The sequence below is a fragment of the Trichosurus vulpecula genome, chromosome 5 (genome assembly GCF_011100635.1).
Source record: "Trichosurus vulpecula isolate mTriVul1 chromosome 5, mTriVul1.pri, whole genome shotgun sequence".
Taxonomy (NCBI): domain Eukaryota; kingdom Metazoa; phylum Chordata; class Mammalia; order Diprotodontia; family Phalangeridae; genus Trichosurus; species Trichosurus vulpecula.
The window spans coordinates 29477363-29494913 of record NC_050577.1 but is presented as its reverse complement, the minus strand read 5'-3'; the positions used below and the strand labels follow the sequence as shown (position 1 = coordinate 29494913).

At 46.9% G+C, this 17551-nt stretch overlaps 1 protein-coding gene across 1 annotated transcript in view; it reads left to right on the top strand.

The window, feature by feature from the left end:
• Positions 1-17551, top strand: part of RARB (retinoic acid receptor beta) — a 179412-nt gene that overhangs the window by 150125 nt on the left and 11736 nt on the right. Inside the window, exon 5 of the mRNA XM_036761151.1 lies at positions 11879-12055. Within this exon, the coding sequence (XP_036617046.1) occupies positions 11879-12055 (177 nt within the window). The remainder of the gene's footprint in view (positions 1-11878; positions 12056-17551) is intronic.

The window sequence follows — 17551 nt, the reverse complement described above, 5'->3', positions numbered from 1 at the left end:
GCCGCCTCTTCCAACCCCCACCATTTAACAGAGGATGAAACTGAGATCCTGGGAAATCTTCCTGTGTCACACAGGGGCTGGGATTTGAACTCAGGTCCTTGGATTCCAAATTCAGTCTTCTCCCCAACTTCCCACTGCACCGCTCGGCCTCTCTGTAACTCTCAGCCCTGAAGAAGCAGATTCCAGAAAGTTAGAGGGGAACGCAGGCAGCATCCCAAGCTTGGCCTCTTCTAGCCACCCCCCCTCCGTGGTGCTCCTCTTACAGATACGGTGCTGGGAGGCCATTGAGGCAGGGCTGTAGTCTGCACACTGGGTGACTAAGATGGGGGATAACTGATAACAACAGATGCTAACGTTTACAGAGCACCTACTATGTGCTGTATGTCACTTTATGATCATTATCTCATCTGATCCTCACAGCAAGATAGGTGCTATTATTATCCCCATTCTGCCAGTGAGGAAACTGAGGCAGGCAGGTTAAGTGACTTGCCCAGGGTCACACAGTGTCTGAGGCTGGATTTGAACTCCAGACCTGGCTCTCAAGAGATTCTGTTGACTGCTGAGGAGTAAAAGGTGAAGCCAGGATTCAAACTCAAGTCCTCTTCCTCAGCTCACTTTCTGACATACCGAGATCGAGCCAGGCCAATGGCTATGCTTACACAGAGCTTTACATGTCAAAAATTATTTATAATGCAGCTTACTTTGAATTTGCCTAATCCCGAATACACAGCATTGTCAGTATCCTGTTTGAAAAGTGAACAAAACTTGCTTCTTACCCTTTGCAGTTCATACTCGAACCTTAAAGCATGTCAGAGCTCGGAATCTCTAAGAATTCCACCAAAACAGTTTCTGTCCTTGGAGGGGAACCATGCCCGTGAGTCTCTGGACTCCACGGTAACGTCGCCCACTTAAACGTTCAATGTGCCATGATTCTTCCTCGCAAAGAGCACCGAGATTGGGAGCAAAAACCAGCTAGGTGACCTCGACCGTCCCTTTGGGGCCTGTGACCTTGTCCTGCAGGGGAAGCCTTCTGCTTTAAAGGCACCCATTGCTCACCCACTGGCCAAGAGACTTGGCACAACCATGTCTTCGCCTGTGCCTGCTGTCAGAAAACAATCAATAAAAATGCCCATGAGCCCAGGGCCCAGGGCATGGTTTCTGCCGAAAGGAGCTAGCCAGTCATCTGCTGAAAATGATATTGTTCTCTGGCACTTGGGGGTAGATGAGAGATCTTGGGTAAATGTGGAGAGTTGTTTTACTTAACTATGTATATTGTTGCAAGGGTTTTTTTTCTCTTTTTTCAATGAGAGGGAGAGAAAATACATTTTTTATTAAAAAATAAAATTTAATTAAAAAATTAAAAACTAAAATAAGAGAGATGTTGGGTAGAATGGTCTATTTTGTGAGATACTCTACAAAGGGAAGGGAAGAAGGGAAAAGGAAAGATGCCCTGGCATCTCTCTACAATGTCCTTTGCTGTTAGAAAGCTCCTCCTTGCTCTGCGTGGACTCAGCTCTAGACGCAGAGGCTGTGTGAATGATGGCAGGAGTCAGACCTCGTTTTTTCCTCCGTGCCCTGGGCAGCCTGCTGCACTCAGGGCTTGCTAGCAGCCAGCTGGGCCCAGGAAGAGAATTTCTCAAGCTCAAGTCCCAGGATGATGGGACCTGTGGGGAGAGGACTGAGAGGTAGAAGCCTGGACAGCAGCTATCTGGAGCCCTGGCTCTGTAGCAGGTGCTTAAAAATAGCCCTGCCCTGGTTTAACTCCTGAAGGTTAGAACACTGGAATCAGGCTCAAGGATTATGGGAGAGGAGTTTAGTTTGTGACTTAGAAAATGTATGGACTCGGAAATGAGGAATCAGAGGCCCAGAGACATGAATTGGCTTGTTTGAGGTCATATAGAAAGTGAGTGTCAGAGGTGGGATTTGAACCTGGGTCCCAGATGATATACTTTCCAGAGTACCAAGCTGCCATTGCACAAGATGACTCTCTTTTGCTTGAAGAATAAGCAGGTGCTCCTTCTGCTTCTCCGGTGGTGTTACATATCTGTGGCTGATCGACAGTTCATACAATGGCTAATCACACCATCGCAAACCCTGGGTGATGCATCTTCACTGTCTGTTTTGCCTTCTCCTGCCTGGGAGCAACAATCCCCAGCCCCTAAGAGCTAGTGCTCTGTGCTTGAAATATAGACTGGCTCAGGGACCGATGGGTCGAAGCCCAGGCTATTTTTTACAGGCCTCTCAATGAGGTTCTCATCTCACTGATGCCAGGAGTCTGATTCCTCCCATGCAATCAGCTGCTCTTATCTTGGCAAACCATTAATCACATCACGTGCCCTGATGGGGCATAGCTGCCCTCTCTAGGGCTCATGAATTTGAGATATGGAGATCCGAGGGGTCCTCAACTCACTTAGAAAAATGACACCCAACTAAATCATGGAGCCACCAAAGGAACATCGGGACAAATGAAATTTAGGAAATGGAAAAACATTGGAGGCAGGGCAGTTGCTGGGCTGGTGGATTTTACCGTTTTGGAAAATTAACCTTTGCTACTTCCCAAGAATTATGCGTGGGAGGGAGACTTTAGATCAGAGAGGGCATATGGCAGCACTGGGTGAAGGTCAGCCTATAGCTTAGCAGACAGTCTTAGCTTCGTTCTTGGTAGATTTCTGTGCCTCATTTGATGCCGGGTCGTCATAGCTTTGGGCTAAATACTAGTATCTGACATTAATAGAGAAGATTGGAAGAGCTTTACTTCATGAGGCACTTTTCATCCACCCATCCATCCATTCATTTGTTCGTTCATATATTCAGTAGCAGCTTATTCTCAAGCAGGCTCAATCAGAGAGTGGATCCCATCTGATCCTCCCAACAACCTACTAGGCACCAATTCAGGTGGTTTTATCCTCATTTCATAGACGAGAAAACTGAGATGTTAAATGGTTGCCTCGTGGTCTGTGTAGCATTAAGCGTCCGAGGCAGGATTTGAATCCAGGTCTTCACTGCCCTCCAGTCTGTCACTGCACCACCCTTTGCTTGCCTAGGGCCTGCTATACTGATGTTGTGTGCGTGTGGACAAGCTTTTACCAACTTTTAGGAATTTGCGTAAGATTATACAAAAGCCACCAAGGGTAAGGGAGGAAGAGGGAATTTGAGAAGGAAAGAAGCTGTAACAGGGACGGTGTGGAGGGGAGTGTGGAGGGGGGTGGAGTGGGAAATATCTGCAAATTAGGTTTGAAACCAAACCAGGGAGGATGGGATTTAGAGGAAGACTTTGGTCTTTGGAAACAGGAAGGGAGAAGACGTCCAGGGGTTTGGCCATCACTGCCGTGAGGGGGGAGGAACAGAGCCTTATGTTACTCAGGGACTAGACCTGGGATTTCATTGGGTCAGGGAACTCCCAGGGCAGCAAATTCCCTCTGCCACTGGGCATCTTCAAGAGGGGCCAGGGCACTGAGAGATCAGCATCTAAGAGGTACCTTGAGCCCACCCGTGTCTTTAGGATGCTAAGGTCCACTTTGCCATACCGCCTGTTCCAGTTGTCCACATCAGAGCCAATGCCCTTTGCCCCGAAGCTGTCCCCTTTCTCTCCTGCTTCCCACGGCCCAGCCGCCTTCTGGTCACGGTGCCCACTTTCACAACCTCAGGACAATGCTCAGCTGCTTGTCTCTGTCATGTCGGTGTCTGCCGCCTCCCTCCCTTCTGCTCCCTTCTCTCTTGTTGCACGGTCACACTCCATCACCTTTCACCTGGGCTGTCACAGCAGGCTCTTGTTGGGATCCCTGCTCCCCCTGTCCAGCTGCTGCCAAAGGGGCTGCCCTGCAGGGTAGTTGGGGCTCAGTGCTGCCCAACTCTAAACTCTGGTGCCTCCCATTGCCTCGTGGACAGCTGTCAGCCGTTCCCAACATGAGCCCAGCCTCTCTCTGGACTCCACTCTCATCCAAACCAGCCTCACACACATAGTTCCATCCCCTCTCCCCCATCATCTCCACCACTTCTTACTCCCTACTCTGATTGGCCCTGCTTGAGAATAACATGTTATTGAGTGGAAGGAGGGAGGGAGGAAGTGAGGAAGGAAGGAAGGAGGGAAGGAAGGAAGCAAGCAAGCAAGCAGAGAAGGGGGAGGGAGGGAAGGAGGAAAGGAGGGAGGGAAAAAAGGGAAGAAAGAGGAAGGAAGGGAAAGAAAAGAAAGTGAAGGAAGAAAGGGAGAAAGAAAGGGGAAGGAAGGGAGGGAAGAAAGGAAGGAAGAAAAAGGAAGGAAGAAGAGAAAAAAGAGGAAGGAAAGAGGGGAGAAAGAAGAGGAAGGAAAAATGAGGAAGGAAAGAAGAAAAAATACAGGGGAAGGAAGGAAAACATTTTCAAGTGACACTGTGTGCCAAGGACTGTGTTAGGTAGAGTCTTCCTGTGGTTCGTTAATGAGTCCCAACACGGAGTGGGTGGTGTTGCGGAAAGGGCCCTGAATTTGGAGTCGGTGAGCCTGAGTTTGAATCCTGGCTCTACCACTGATGACTTAGGTGACCTTGACTGATAACTTTGATCTGTTTAGGCCTCTGTTTCTTCATCCCTGAAATGGGAGGGTTGGCCTGGATGTCTCTTTGGTTCTCTCCACTCTCAGCTTGTGAGCCAGCTAGGTAGCACAGTGGAGGCAGTGCCGGACCTGGGGGCAGGAAGAATTCAAACCCAGCCTCAGATACCAGCTGTGTGACCCTCACCTCTGCCTGACTCAGCTCCTTTATCTGTAAAATGGGATAATAATAAGCACCTGTTTCCCAGGGTTGTTGGAACTCTCTCTCTATGTGTGAATGTTATCTATGATGACGGTTTTATGGTGAGCGCTCCCCAAGCCATTGGTCTAACCATTGATCCTGACCAGGACAGGGAGCTCTCACTTGCTGTGGAGCCAGAGCTATAATGAGTGATTCTCATGTCCAGGGAAAACAGCAGGAAATGGACCCATATAGCAACTTTTTGGAAAGACTAATTCAGTTGGAAGTGAAGACGAGCCCCCCAGGACAAACCCCTCCCCCCCACACACACAGGAGAGGACCAAAGCCCTGGGACAGGACCCTGAGGGCGGAGATCTTCAGTCCCCTCAAGGCTCGGGGTCTCCAAGGTGCAAAGGCCAAGGGGAGGAAATGAGCCGTGTAATAACTCAGTTATTTCTGCCCTGCTGAAGGAAGGGCACTGATAAATGCCCTCCTGATTTCAGTGCCTGGGGGAAAGCCTTGGTCATTGTGCCCTAGTTCCAGGTCTGCAAGGAGTCTGATGGAGAGGGCAGTCCAAGTATCCATTATCTCCCTGGGAGCACTAAACGCAGGGCAGCAGCTTCCTTCTTCCTGCCTGCTGTTTTCAGCCGCTGACCCCTGCTCATCTGGCAGTCCATGGCTTTAGCAGCATGGGGGTAGGGGTGGGAGGCAACTCCGTCTGCCTCTGACCCTTTATCAGAGTTCTTTCTGCTTCCTGAAGAGTGCCCTGTCGCACCCAGCAAATGAACCTCATCAGGTGCTTTTGGTCACAACCCCTTCTGGTGCTCTGGCTGCATCTCCCCTGAGATGATTAGGGAGAAAATGATCAGAGGGTCCCAGAGCACCTTTGACAGTGGCCCCAGGGAAGTGGCAGAGAGGAAGAAGCAGACCGTGCCCGGCCGATTCCAGCTGCCAGGAAGGAGCTCATCGCCTCCAATAGCAGGTAGCCCCGGTTCAAGCCCAGGGACGCCTGGGAGCCTTTGGAAACTGGATTTTAAAGACACAAGTGACTCCACGGCTGTTTATGGGCCTCTCTGACGACCTCGTTCCAAGAGGAATATTCCTCAGGAAGGCGGCAGATTGCAGCCAAGGAAGGAAATGATGGAAGGAAGGGATCAATTTGTGCGGCAAAAAACGGCCATTTAATTGGATTTCATGGCGTGGTCGGGTTTTTCTGCTGCTAAAGATGCCACCAGGGTGTAGTGGAGACGCATGGCGCCATATGTGCAGTGGCAGGGCATTCTGGGAAGGGCGGTCCAGAAGCCTCAGCAAGAGTTCGCTTGGAAAACATGGTCCCAGCAGCCCTCCAAGCCCCCACCCCCCTCCCCAGGAGCAGATTTCAGTTGAGCCCCCACCTCCTCTCTCTTTCATTGTGAGGGGGCAGAGCAGTTGGTGGCAGCCCTGGACTTGGCCTTTATTGCTTTTGGACCGGCTTCCCCCACTCCTTGTCCCCCCAGTCTCTCCCATTACTATCTGCCCAGCTTTTCCCACTCGTACTCCCAATCTCTCTCCACCCCCTTGCATTACTATTTGCCTGGATATCCCCACTCTTTTTACACTCAATCTCTCCCCCCTCCCATTATTATCTGTCCAGCTTTCCCCACTCCTTGTCCCCCCAAGTCTCTCCCCACCCCCTCGTGTTACTATTTGCCTGGCTTTCCCTACTCTTTGCACCCCCAATCTCTCCCCACCCCCTCCCATTTTTTGGCCTCCTTTTTCACTGTTATCTACCCAAGAATGATGCTAAAAAAAAAAAGTTGGCTCTTTCTAGAAGCCTCTGCCTTCATTACCGCATCAAATGGGTAAAAGCTTGCTATTTGTGGCATTTGGAAGATAAAATATAACTGATTTTCCATCCCAGGCCTATGAATCCAGCAGCCAGTCTCATAAAACACCGAGTTATTTTGTGTTTTATTAACTGCCTCTTACCTTCCGTTTGCATAATCGTGAGCGGATTTACATTCTGTTAAGACAGTTGGGCATTATTTTTCACGGAAGGTGCATCCGAGTCCCTCTGGCCAGCACCGTAGCATGATAAAGCAGCCTCATACGATGCTGATGAAGGTTTTGTTCACACTCGCTGGTTCCATCCGATGCCTTTTTTTCCAGATGGATACCCTATTGTACGATGATTTCCTGCTTGGGGCTCCGCTTTCCGCGGCTCAAGATTGTGCCATCTTTCTATGAACTGGATAAACTGCCTATTAAATTTAATTACAGTCTGAATGGTCGCACATCTTGATCTTATCTCCCCCCCAGCGTACTGTATTTCACCAAGGTCCTTGAGGATGAAATAAAATAAATCGAAAGGATACATACTCACTCCCCGAAAAGAATGTTTAAGTGGACAAACCAATGGCAGCCTTTTTATAGGCAGGATGGCGGGTGGGGGTTCTTCAGTCTCTGAGATTAGATAAACTTTCCTCCTTGGATTTCCTTGCTGGCCAGTTTGACTGAAAAAAAAGAGGGGGGGAAATAAAATTCTGGTTTGATTAGTTCCCATTGTTAGCTTTTAATGGCAGAGGAAAGGCTAGTGCTAATGACATCGCTCAGCATCATGGAACTCTTATGGGTGACATGCCTAGAATGCGCACCCTCCTCACCTCTCTATAGGAATCCCTACCTCGGAGTCCAGCTCAGATGCATCTCTCCCATGAGGCCTTTTCTCATCCTCCCATTTGCTGTTGCCTTCTACTCCCCTCCCCACCCCCCACCAATTAACTTTGTATATATTTTCTCTGTCCCTTCATGGTATCATTGCTCTATCCTATCTCTAGGGGTTGACCATCCGAATTTGGGGGATTTGCTCCAGACGCTGGCTTTTCCACCTACTCACCAGCGGCTGTATTAGAAGAAGCGAATATAGATTGCAGAATCTGTGCAACTTGATTTTCAGTTTTTAGGAAATAGTCATCCCTCCACCCCTCCATCCATCCCTCCATCCATCCCTCCATCCATTCATCCATCCATCCATCAGGCCAAGCCCTTCATTTTGCCCATAAGGTAACTGAGATCCATAGAAGGTAGATTACTTTCCTGGGGTTGCACAGGCAGAAAGTGGTAGAGCTGAGATTTGAACTCGGGTCCTCTGACTCTATATTGTGTGGTCTTTCCATTCCACCAGAGTGCCCACCATGTTGATTCCCCACCTTATCCTCCTTTCCTATTCGCAGTAAAATGTAAGCTCATTGATGGCAATTGGTTTTTTTGTCACTATGTCCCCAATACCTGGCAGTCTTCCAGGTACACAGTAGGTACTTACTAAATGCTTATTGAAGGATGAAGTACCTCTCTATCCCAAGAGGCTGGATATCCATCCCAAGAGAGCTCCAGGAGGTATTTTTTTTCCTGTGTCCAGAATAATAGTTTAGTAGGGAGCTCCAGCCGTGGGGTGGTTTGAGGTTGTCATTTCCTATGTCCTGGGCTTCAGAATTAAGGTTAACAATGCCTGGCCTCTAGAAATCCAGTGAGAATTTGGGAAGACTGGAGTGACTTCCATCCAAGAGATAGTTTGTGTTAGGAGGGTGGAGGCCAGGAGAGAGTGGAAAAGGCTTTTAAAAGAAGCTGTACATTTTGGAAACAAACCAACTTCCCTTTGAGGAGAAATGTGAATGATGGTGCCCCAGTACATGGTTCTATAGGTGTCCCAGGGATGGAACATGATGTCTCTCCCATTCTTTATTCATTTGTTTAGTGAGCATTTATGAAGCTCTTACTGTGTGCCAGGCAGTGTGTGGTAGACAGGCAACTGGCCTCAGGGTCAAGTCCTGGGTTCAAGTCTGGCCTCTGATCCATCTGTCTTGGCTGTGTGACCCAAGCAGGTGGTTTTGATCTCCCAGGGCTCTAAGCACACCCCTGTACTGGGAGAGGGTGTTTCCTCAGTGGCAGATCCCCTACACCCCTGAAAGCTCAGGTCCACACAAAAAGACACCTTCCAGGAGGGCACAAAGCCCAAGAATGAAGCAGGGCTTTTTCTTGAGGAATGTAAAAGCAGGAGAGGATAGAACATAGCTGCACATAAGTTAGATAGAAGGTACTTTGAGGAAGGAGAGGGAATTAGCCCAAGGGGTGGGGGTGGGGGTGGGTATAGGGCAGGCCTCACACCATGGTCCCCATCACACACACCCCTTCCAGCCGCAATGGCCCATTGGCTGCTCATCTGCCACTGCTGCCCTTGGTGGGGGCCATCTGCCATGCCCTCCTCACCATCACCTTATAATTCTCTCAAAGACTTGGGTCAAATTCCACCCTCTGCAAGAAGCCTTTCTTGGTCCCCTCAAGCCTGGTCCCTAACGCCTCTGAGATCACCTTCAGCCTCCTCTGGGGACATCTTACTGGCCCTTGTACTTACACGGTGTCTCCCAGGTTAGGATGTGGGCTCCTCATGGGCCAGAGCTGCTTTGTGTTTGTCTGGCTGGGGGCTCCATTGAGGAACTGCATACAGGAGGAGCTTAATGTGTGTGACCAGCGCAAAGATCTCCTGATTCTGGTGCTATTTCCTTTTAATTGAATTCAACAAATGATTTGTCAAATGCCTGTTATGTGCCAGGTACTGGGGGGTACAGAGACAGCACTCAAGGTCGCCCCTCCCCTTAGCGATCTTACGTTCTGTGGCAGCATGTCATCACAAGTACATACAGAATGACAGCATAAAGTATTATTTACACAGAGTTATATTTACTTATTAAAATGTTTATATATTATTTAAATAAAAATTTGTACAATACACATATTTTATAATAGATTTTATATACAGTACATTACAAATGTATCATATAATACACATTTTAAATACGTTATATAATGTAACACATTTTATTATACATTTATAGTATAAATTTGTTTATATAACATATAATGTTTTATATAAATTATATCTGATAAATATGTTTCTATAAAGTACATTATTCATAGAAATTATATATTATATGCTCTATAATGTCATATATAGTATAACTATACATCATATATTTCTATATAACGTTTCCATTCATTTCTATTCATTTGTTTCTATTCATTCATAGAGAATATGTTTCTATACTGTTTTATTTACTGTATTCTAGTATACACTCTATATTCTATGCTATATGTTACATATAAAACATGTTTCTATATTACATGAAATAGTATATACAATTATATAATTAAATATAATATTTCTGTGTAATATAGAATATTGAGTATAATATAAAATGTTGACTGTAACAGAATATATTGAAGTTCTATATGTAATATAGGCAGTGTTATATTTAATTATATAATTGTATATGCTATTTTTATAATTTTATTTATAGTGTACATTATATATCTATATAGATTATTTAAATAATATATATATAATAACAGATATAATTGTATACAATTAAATATAAAAATTATATAAACATTAGATATAAAATATTATATAATAATATAAAATAATTCAAAGAGTATATGCCCTCACATAATTGGGCTGCAGTAAGTAGCCCGTCAGGGATTTGAACTCAGGATCTGGGACTTCAAGCTCAACGCTCATTAAGCTGCCCAGGGAGATATTGGAGTTCTAGGTCTCTTGCCCTAAGACTCATCTTCACATCTTTCACACAGAAGAAACCACCTGTGAATCCCAAACACCCCTGTGACAGACTGGATTCCAGAACTGACATTTTGATTAATTGTCTAGAAAACCCCCATGAAGTATCCAGGAGCCAGAGTTCGTTCGATGCTCATACCAGGCATTGCCGTTCCTGCCTGTACTCCTGACTGGGCCTGCACAGCGCCCTTCCCTCTTGGGGCTTGGTGAGCTCTGAGGTCATTTCCAGCTCAAAATCACAGGGTCCTTCCTTTTCCAATACTAATCTCGTCCCTTCAGCCTACCGCATCCGCGTGCTGGGTAGATGCGCCATTGATAGACATTCAACAGCCCCTGGTTCTACAATATCCCAAGGTCATGCCCCAGCGGCAGGTAGCTCTACATCCTCCTCCGACATCCCAAACACGCCGGACACCCCCACCTGCCCTCCTAGCATGATCTGGTATTCACTCCTTTTGTTTTTATTCAGTCATTGCAGTCCTGTCTGACTCTTCCTGACCTCATTTGGGGTTTTCTTGGCAGAGACACTGGAGTGGCTTTGCCATTTCCTTCTTCAGCTCATTTTACAGATGAGGAAACTGAGGCAAACAGGGTGAAGTGACTGGCCCAGGGTCACACAGCTACTAAGTATCCAAGGCCAGATTTGAGCTCAGCTAATTTTGCAGCTAAAGCATTCAGTGATCCCCGTCTGGAGTCTGAGGGTTTAAAGGCCCTAAAATAAGCTGATGTTTCTTTGAATGGAATTCATATTGAAATGCAGTCAATTTATTCATAGGAACACGTCATTCAAAATTGGAACAAACATTAGACCAAAGAATGTTGAAGTGGGAAGTCAAGCCAAGAAGTATTTATTAAGCTCCTACTGTGTCCATGTGCTAAGAGACCCCCTCATTTTGAAAAGGAAGAAACTTCAGCCTGGAGCAGGCTGAAATGAGCTGGAAGGAGACTTTGAGGTCATGTATTCCAACATCCCTGTTTTACAGATGAAAAAACTGAGTCCTTGCCAGGTCAGGGAGCTTAGCTCAGGTCACCTCCATAAAGAGCAGAGGAGACTTTAGCACCAGCTGCAGAATGTCCTTCCTGGAGGGCAGTCGTGGGTTACAGGATGGGCCCTTCTGCATTATTCTTTGAGTCGAAAGTCCCCAGTCCTAATATTAGATGAAGCTTGCCTTCCAGGGTGTGGAACAGTCTTTCCTTTAGCCTTCCTGGGGTTCTAGTGGAAAGTCTTTCTCAAGGGCTTCCCCACAGCAGGAGGTTCCACACCATGTGGAAATGTTTAAATTTCCTCGTTGGTTGAGTGTATGCGGCCACATCAATTATGATGAATCATGAAACATCCCAAGAATTTTGGAGGCAGATACTGCCTAAAAACAACATCACCCCAACAGGAAATGTGGTTGAAAATGCCTGGAACGTTGGCCCATTATTAATAGGCAGCCTCTGGTTCCGTCCTTTTCTAATGTATTTATTTTCATTTGCAAAGCAAGCACTGGCTTTCCTGAACCTAAGAGAATTGGTTGATGCTTTTCTCTCTCCTTTTTTTTTTTCTTTCCACTGCCAGAATTCCAGCGCCGATCATCGGGTGCGCCTGGACCTGGGCCTCTGGGACAAGTTCAGTGAGCTGGCCACAAAGTGCATTATCAAAATCGTGGAGTTTGCTAAAAGGCTGCCAGGCTTCACTAGTTTGACCATCGCAGATCAAATCACCCTCTTGAAAGCAGCCTGCCTGGACATCTTGGTAGGTACCTTCTCAGGCCTTGTTTGGAGGGGTGGGGATGGAGAGGAGGAGCTCATCCTGGGGACCCCCTGCTCCTGCTTCTGTCTCTCCTCAAGGGCTGGGGCTTCCCTGAAGCAGCTGTTCCATACTCAGGCAGTCCTGAATAACTCCATTGAAAGATGATCAGGGTGTGGTGATAGAAATAACAAGGAATGGAAACAAGAAGCTAGAGTTTGTCAAGTCTAGTCTTTCTCTGTGTCTAGAGAGAGAGAGAGCACAGAATGTCAGGTCCTTCAAATGTAGCTTCTACAGAATATTGGGTTGTTGGTAATTGTGTCATCAGTGACCTCTAACCCTGGGATGGGTACCATACCCCTTCCCTCCTTCTTAACTCCCCAACCTCCAGGGGCCAACTTTTAGAGAGCACCCACAGTGCCCACTAAAGGAGAGGTCCTAGTCATAGACACCATGCCTAGGCTGAGCTCTGGTGCTGAAAGCTTTTCTTGGGCCAGCTCCTTTCTCATTGCCAGTTGCGATACCCAAAGGCCCCATGGCTGCAGTTCTGTCCCTTGTAAATAGGAAGTGCCTTCCCTTTCCCTCAAAGCCCTATTTCTGAGATGCTTAGCCTTCTTGAGATATGGACCCGTTTGGTGACCCTTCTCAGAATACTATTTTAAATGCACAAAATAAAATACAACATAGGATTCCCAAGGAAACCAATTACGCTAGAATACAGTTATCAAAATATTTTTAAAACAAATTCACAAACTTCAGGTTATGGATCCCTGTCCTGCTTCTGCCAACCTCAGAGTGGGGGAAATGGAGGGGCACTTAGTCCCCAAGGGACCCTTTGCCCTTGGTCTGGGTTTTCCAGGGAGGTCTCTGCCCAGCACTGCTGGTACCCTCTTTTACCCATAGACCCACTCCCTGTTCGACTAATGAAGCCGCAAGACCCACTTTCAAGTTTATTCTGCATCACTGACACTTTGTCCATCACTCTCTGAAGACTAGACAATGAACAAAACAATAAATCAAGCTCTGATTAGTAGCATTTGCTGAATTCCGAGGTGTCAATGCTCCCACAGAAAGTTTAACAATCGGCCCTCAAGTGCAAGTTTGAGCAAATCCCAGCCTCTGGTCATATAACATTGTCATTTAAAAGACGGTCCTTTATTTCAGGGAGAATGTGGGGGTCATTGAAAGAGCTTTGTGATCTGCCAAGGACAGTCCAGTCTCTTCTCCTGCTGCTAAATTGGGGGCCCATCTTGTTGATTTTCAGTGTCTAAAAATAGGAGCTCCAGTTATTTTGTGTGGTAATTTGGACAATGGGGATTCTTTATCCCCTTGGTTTTTCCTGTGTGGATGGTTAGGCCATCCTATTCCATTATCATTATTAATACTCAAATACTAATGATGATAATAGTAGTTGACAATCATATCATGTTCTCCTCTCACAAAGGTCCTTTCCCTTTTTTCTTTCCTCTGATCCTCGCGATACCCCTGTGATAGAAGTAGTGCAGATTCCTCACCGGTGAATTGGGCTCCTGAAGCTAAGAAATTACTTGTCCAGGGCCAGTGGGTAATAAATGATGGCAGCTGAGCCTTCTGATTTTAAATCCCGTTCTCCTGCAGCCACACCATAACCACTACCAGGAGGGGTGCTTTGAGATCCTCAGATGCTGTCTTTATCAGCAGCACAATGGGCACGAGGGGATAGAATATGAAGGGGAAGATGTCTGTGAAACTGGCCGTGAGATTCGGCCCTGGGCTTCACACGAGTGCTGAGCGTGGTGCCTGGCACATAGAAGGTGCTTAATAGATGTTTGTTGACTGACAGACTAACTAGTTTCAGAAGCCCTTGCTGAGATGCAGAGCTGCCCGTCCACAGCCAGTCCCATTTTGTTCTCAGCCCTAGTGTCCAAGGCATGAACTTTGGGCAGAATTGTGGAGCTGGATTGAGGCCACCTGAGTGACTGGCCCCATTTATGCCGAGGAATGCAATTTTCTATAGCTGTATCACAGTCAGGAGAATCAGAATTGCACGTGGCCCTAATCAAAGCGATTCTCCTACAGCACAGATTTTATCGTGGCACCTCCTCACTCCATAAACTCCGATGGCTCCTTGTCACCTCTGGAATCAAACATAAACTCTTAAGTTTGATATCAGAAACTCTCTACACTGTGACCCCAACCAACTGTTCCAGCCACACAATTGCCTTTGGCACGTTATGGCCCAGCCAAACTGGTCTTCCTGGTGTAATGCATGCAACTTAGATGTCCCATCTCCACTCCTCTATACTGCCTGCAGTGCACTCCCTCTCCACTGGTTTCCACCCAGTTCAAACACCGCCTTCTGCATGAGGCAGTTATTAAACACCTGCAGTGTTCCAGATACTGGGTGAGATGCTAAGGATGCTCTTCCCAACGGATCTGGATCTCCTCAATTCAGAGTCCCTCCACTGATGCAGTTCACAGCCCATCCGTGCCTACCCATCCTCTAGGACTCTTTAATCTTCCAAAAGTTCTTCCCAGGGCATCCACACAAGTGAGGGCCTCCTTAACTTTGCCTTGCACTATAAATTTTGGTTGTTGCTAAAGATACAGACAAAAGTGGAACAGTCCCTGCCCTAAAGAGGCTTATACTCTACGAAGAGAACCAACATGCATAATTGGGCCTGATGTGATTCACAGAGCTCCAAGGACACGTGTCATTCCCATGAACTGTTGTGATGTTCTGAGGCCCAGGAGGTCCAGTGATTGGTGGCAACTGGAACCTTTCCAATAAGAGATATTGAGAGAAGGCTGGGCTTGGAGTCCCCTAGGAAAAGCTAGAAAGGGTCTGGGAATAGGGAGAAACGGTCTAGAATGGCACCAGCAATGATAGTTCAGTTCAGCAAGCATTGATTAAGGTGTTGGCGGCCATTCCAAGTCCCTTTACTTACTGTCTGTGTGACCTCTGTCTAGTCTTTTCTCTGGGACTCATTTGCCTCACCTGTAAAATGAGAATTTGTTCTCAATGACAGAGAAGCTCAAAGTCCATTGTCCTCTCATCCTTCTGGCTCTACTCTCCTTCCCTCCTTCCCATAAGCTCTAAACAGCTAAGGTGTGTGTTTACCAGTAGGACAGGCCTTCGTTGGTGTGCACATCACACTGTAACATGCTGTTGTCTGCCATCTTGAAAAGCCTTCCCCACTTCCACACCATCCCAGTTCACAGCCTCCATGTCATGTGTCATCATCCAAAGGAAGGAGATGAGTCTCAGAGCATAACCTGCCCACATTACCACAGTGAGTAACTGTCCAACCCTGGCCTTGAAACTGGTGAAGAAAACTCAGAAGTTTGACCCCTGGTAGACCAGTAAGCCATGCAACATTCTTGCAGACCCTTGAAAAAAGATTGTTATATATCTGTGTGACACATGCGTTGACTCATAGTCTGTGCATCATCATTTTTAAATATCTCTCCTTAGATATTCAGGAGATCCAGAGATACATGGAAAAAGCCAGGCTTAGTTTCTGTGGCTCAGAAAACAAGCCTTTCATGGTTAGGTTCCAGATTGAAAAGGCCAGACTGTTGCCTGTTCACCAGCAGCCCTCTGCATTGCTCTTCAGACGGAGATGGGAATGAAATGCTCTTCTCTAATGCTGTTAGTATAGATCGCTTCTTTCCCCTGAGTTGTAAATCCAGGCTGGAGCTGAGTCTTCCTTGCCAGAGAGAATCATGCTGTAGCTTATAAAGCTGAGGAGCACATGAGGCTTTCTGTTCCAATCGGGCAGTGGGGCGATGGCTAAAATCAGGGAATCAAGAAAGTGATTGGCAAACGACTCGTCGGCCTTCCAGGAAAGCACCTTGTTTCTCCATTGCTCAGAGTCACCCAGGCTCTGTTGGCAGCCCTCAAGAGGGGGAACCCACTACCTCCTACAGCAGCCCATCCCACTTCCTTCCTGTACCCTGTAAAATAGTTAAACAGAGTCACCTTGCTGTGAGGAGGGGTGGAGGAATGAAGGCATGAGTGATTCCATCCACTGTTTGGTCTACAAGGAGAATATTGAATTTAGAGCGGGATGGCACCTTAAAGCCCACCGAGGTCAACCCTCTCATGGGGTCATAGGATTATCGAACCCTAGAGCTGGTTGTGAGCTCAGAGGCCAGCTAGGCCAAGGCCTTCACATTACAGATGAGGAGGCAGAGACTCTGGGATGTTGTGCTTGCCCAAGACCGCACAGGTAGTTAAGTGTTAAAGGCGGGATTTGAACCTGGGTCTTGTGACACCAGGACCACATTTCCTCCCATGTTTCTAAGTACCTTTTGTATGGATTCATAACACTGGACTGAGCATTTTGAGATGGCTAGTAATTGCTAGACATAGACAAGAGCCTGCTGTTGAGGACCTTCCAGTCTGCTCTGCCATGGTATACTGGTGAGAACTTGGTGAATCAGTTAGAGGTGGACTTAGGACTTTTTAGTTTTCTTTTGGTCTGGACCCATCACTTCATCAGTGGGGAATTCCTGGCATGGAAACCCCATCCATTGATGCACATCAGCCACTCATATGTAACTTTCAGACTTAGCTCCTTGGGATACTGAAGGGTGGTCAATGTGACTGGAACCCAGCCTCTGAGACACTGAGGGGTGGTCAGTGTTGTGCACAGTCGGTCAGTGTGACTGGAACTCAGCCTTCGACTCTAAGCCCAGCCTTTTATCAACCACACCAGTGTTGCTTTTCATTGTGTATAGATATCAAAAAACTCGACCTCTTTCCCTGCTTGATACCTTACAAATCCAGTCTAGACTTTCTTGTGTGTTTGTGAGATGAGAGAGAACTTTGGCTTTGAACCTTAACAGCTATGTGACCCTTCACAAGGAATTTCACTTTTCTGATCCTGAGTCCTCTTATGTACAAGATGGGGGCCACAAACTGCCTATTTTAAGAGGCTTTTGTGAGAAGATTTGTAAACTCTGAAGCATTATGGCAAATGGAAGTAGAACCAGAAGCTTGACTCAGGGTCCCTCCTACTGCAGACTTTCTGACCCCTGGATTCTGGCGTCCCACTCATGAGGGCTTTACAGAATTTGAGGGATCATCATTGGTTGGCCACTGCTGAAAGCCAAGATGGCCCTTTTAGGTTGGAGAGGGATTAATGTTGTAGATCAATAGACCCTCTGTCAGGAGGACTCTCTCGTGGGATGAGGTCCCCCTTGGGCAAGTCTGGGAGACTTCTGCTATTTTTAGCCAACTCATGGGGCCTGCCTGTTGATGTTTCCAGATAAAATATCATTCTTTCAAACAAAGGGCATTTGAATAGAGAAAGAGAATGGTGGGCCTGCCAGTGACATTTGACTGTGGTGTGACAGAAATCAAATATTCAGTTTCTCTTGAGAGATAGAACTGTCTTGGCAATGCTAAGAGTTTCTTCAGGAAACTTGCCTGCCCACCCCCCATTCCAACAAGACCTTGAGTGTTCCTCTGAAATCTCTGGTCCCAGATTCTTCTGCTCATCATAGGCCTCATGATGG